The following is a 2,569-nucleotide window of genomic DNA, read 5'->3' as shown; positions in this document are numbered from 1 at the left end:
GGTAGGCAGAAAAGTGATACAGAAAAGTGATGGATCAAACTAAGAAATTATGTGGCTAAGTGCTAAGTTGAGTAGTGTAGAGTCTCAGGGATATGGGTAGACGGACGGAGGGATTCAGCTGGGGGACCTTAAAGGAGAGAGAAGTCATCCTAGAGAAGGGACCAGACACTAATGTTGGTAAAGCACTTAGAAGAGTGTCTGGCCCATAGTAAAAGCTATGTGTGTGTTTATGAAATAAAAACACCCAACTGATATTTTTATGCCATCAGGACTTCCCTGGCGGTCCAGTGGTTAAGACTCCGAGCTTCCACTGCAGGGGGCGTGGGTTCGATCCCTGGTCGGGGAACTAAGATCCCACATGCCGGGTGGCACGGCCAACAAAGGGGGAAAAAAAGATACAAAAATAGAAAACACCTTTGTTCATGGAATTACCATGGGCTGCTCTTTTTGAAAAGCACGCATAAGAAGGCCACAAGAGCACGTATTTGTCTGATATTAGTAAATATTATATACCAATTGTAGGAAGAGCGTCAACTGGAGACCCCAAACCTAAGGATCACGTGGACGCAATCTGATCATCCAGACGGAGACACCATTTCTCAGAAGTATTAACAGAGGAAGAAGACTGCATGGATGGGCCTCCTAAGCCTCTGCTTGGTGATGTGGGCCCTGCGTCTGCCCTTCCTCGTTGAAGACACAAGGCGGACAATCATGGTTGGGCCTTTGGCTGGACTGTGACGAGGTGAACACCTCATAGCATGTCTCACCATCCCGGGTTGTGATGGCTCCCTCGCTGGCTACTTCCCTGGAGCAGGGCATCGTGAACCACGGGGAACGTTGGGGGGCAGTGCAGGACACTGGGATCACGTACTTAGACGACGTATGCTTGGGAGCATAGTGCAGCTCGGTTCTGTAGAGAACCACGTCCTGAGAGACTGCCTTGGCCGTGATGCCACATTCTGCGACACGGTAGGTGAACTGGTAGGCATAGGGCTGAACATGGTTGGCAGGGCAACCCAGTCCCAAGTGTAACTCATGAAAGTGCACATATACGTCATTGTTCAACATGTAGGGGTGTACGGTGACCATGAACCAGTCTATGGAGCACAGTACAGTTATCGGATTTTCTCCCGAACAGGCCGAAAACACAGAGGTGAGGAAGACTAGCCCTCCTATCAAGTTGAAAACTTTCATCCCGGTAGCGGATCAGGTAATGACTCTCAGGAAACAGGAAACTGTCTGGTGAGGAGTTCTAGAGCACAAAGAAACACAAAAGGAAAATCGTCTTATTTCCTATTGAAAGTTCAAACACGATCATTTTTTAAAAACAAAAGACCATTCCTAAAGCATTAAAAAAAAGAAGCTAAGAGAGTAGAACTTAAATGTTCTCACTAAAAAGAAAAAAGGTAAACATGTGAAGTGAGGGATGTGTTAATTAACCTGATGGGGGAAATTTTTTCACAGTGTAAACGTATGTCAAATCAGCACGCTGTATACTTTAAATCCCTTCCAAGTTTACTTGTCAATTATACCTCAATAAAACTGAAAAAAAAAGAATAAAAAGCAAAGGAAAAGATCCCTGTGAAAGAGAACTGAATTTTGATGTCATTGTTGGAACTCATGTGTTTCTAGATGACTACAATGGCTTCTTTAAGTGACTTTACCATATTGTTTTGGTATAAAACACAAATCCGTCACATACAGAATGAGAGTCTACGCCGATCTGGAGTAGCATTCCTTTGTGTGCAACCCCAGCCAAAAAGAAAACAAAACAGTTTTCATGCCAAACATTAAATAAGGTGACAGGAGATAACAGTCTAATTCAAACTGACAGCACTTTCCTCCTGAAGGCCCCAGTGTCCTCCCATAGACCATACTAATGAACCCTTCTCTATTGCCTTCTTCTTTTGGTTATCAACAGATTTAATTAAATGAAAACCTACCAAGAAATTGTGGTTTATTCCCAACATCCAGATATTGAAATTTTGCCAAGTGGCTCACTTAAAATGATCAAATGAATGCTTCATAAATGCCAGCAGTAGCATCGTAAGCCATTATGACCAACAGCCATCATGACCTCGCAAAATAGCAAGATTGCAGAGTGACAGGCAGAGCAGTATGGAGGAAAAAAGAGTCATGCTAAGAACAAGTGTCTAAAACAGTTTCAGAAGGGGTACACACAAAGGAAGAAGGAACAGGAATATCATCAAATATTGTTCAACTCAGTTTTCATTTTAAAAGTGAAAATGAAATAAATCAAATAGAAAAGTGCCTAAAATTTCAAAGGAAATGTCTATGCAGGGTTTTACTCTTGTTCCCTGCTGAATTAAGTAATCCTTGTGTAAAATGAATTCATTCTTTGACTAATATTTATTGAGCGTCTACTATGTGCCCAGCACTGTGCTAAATAAAAAGCATCCCAAGACAGTTCTTTCCTCCCGTCTTCCTCAGTTGCAAAAATGTAGCTCTTTCTCTTCCTTTGATACTGATGAATTTCCTGCACTCTTTAATGGAAACCATGGCGGAGGAGCCCACTAGCCAGGTGCAGTGGCCTGGATGAAGTGCTTTG

The 2,569-nt window shown here is 42.9% G+C and overlaps 1 protein-coding gene across 1 annotated transcript; it reads right to left on the bottom strand.

The window, feature by feature from the left end:
- Nucleotides 1-604: 604 nt before the first annotated feature.
- PLAC1 (placenta associated 1) lies at nucleotides 605-1,260 on the bottom strand. The gene has a single exon (XM_027092408.1). It carries the CDS (start codon nucleotides 1,192-1,194, stop codon nucleotides 643-645), a length of 552 nt encoding a protein of 183 aa, XP_026948209.1. The 5' UTR covers nucleotides 1,195-1,260; the 3' UTR covers nucleotides 605-642.
- Between the last annotated feature and the right edge of the window lie 1,309 nt (nucleotides 1,261-2,569).

This window comes from Aethalodelphis obliquidens, unplaced genomic scaffold (assembly GCF_003676395.1).
Source record: "Aethalodelphis obliquidens isolate GAN/ISIS:26980383/991018 unplaced genomic scaffold, ASM367639v1 scaffold78, whole genome shotgun sequence".
Classification (NCBI taxonomy): domain Eukaryota; kingdom Metazoa; phylum Chordata; class Mammalia; order Artiodactyla; family Delphinidae; genus Aethalodelphis; species Aethalodelphis obliquidens.
The sequence above is the reverse complement of the archived record's forward strand: the minus strand, read 5'-3'. Positions and strand labels throughout refer to the sequence as shown.

Bases quoted from the DNA above. Each gene is read 5' to 3' on its own strand.
- PLAC1 (XM_027092408.1), bottom strand. From the start codon at position 1,194: ATGAAAGTTTTCAACTTGATAGGAGGGCTAGTCTTCCTCACCTCTGTG.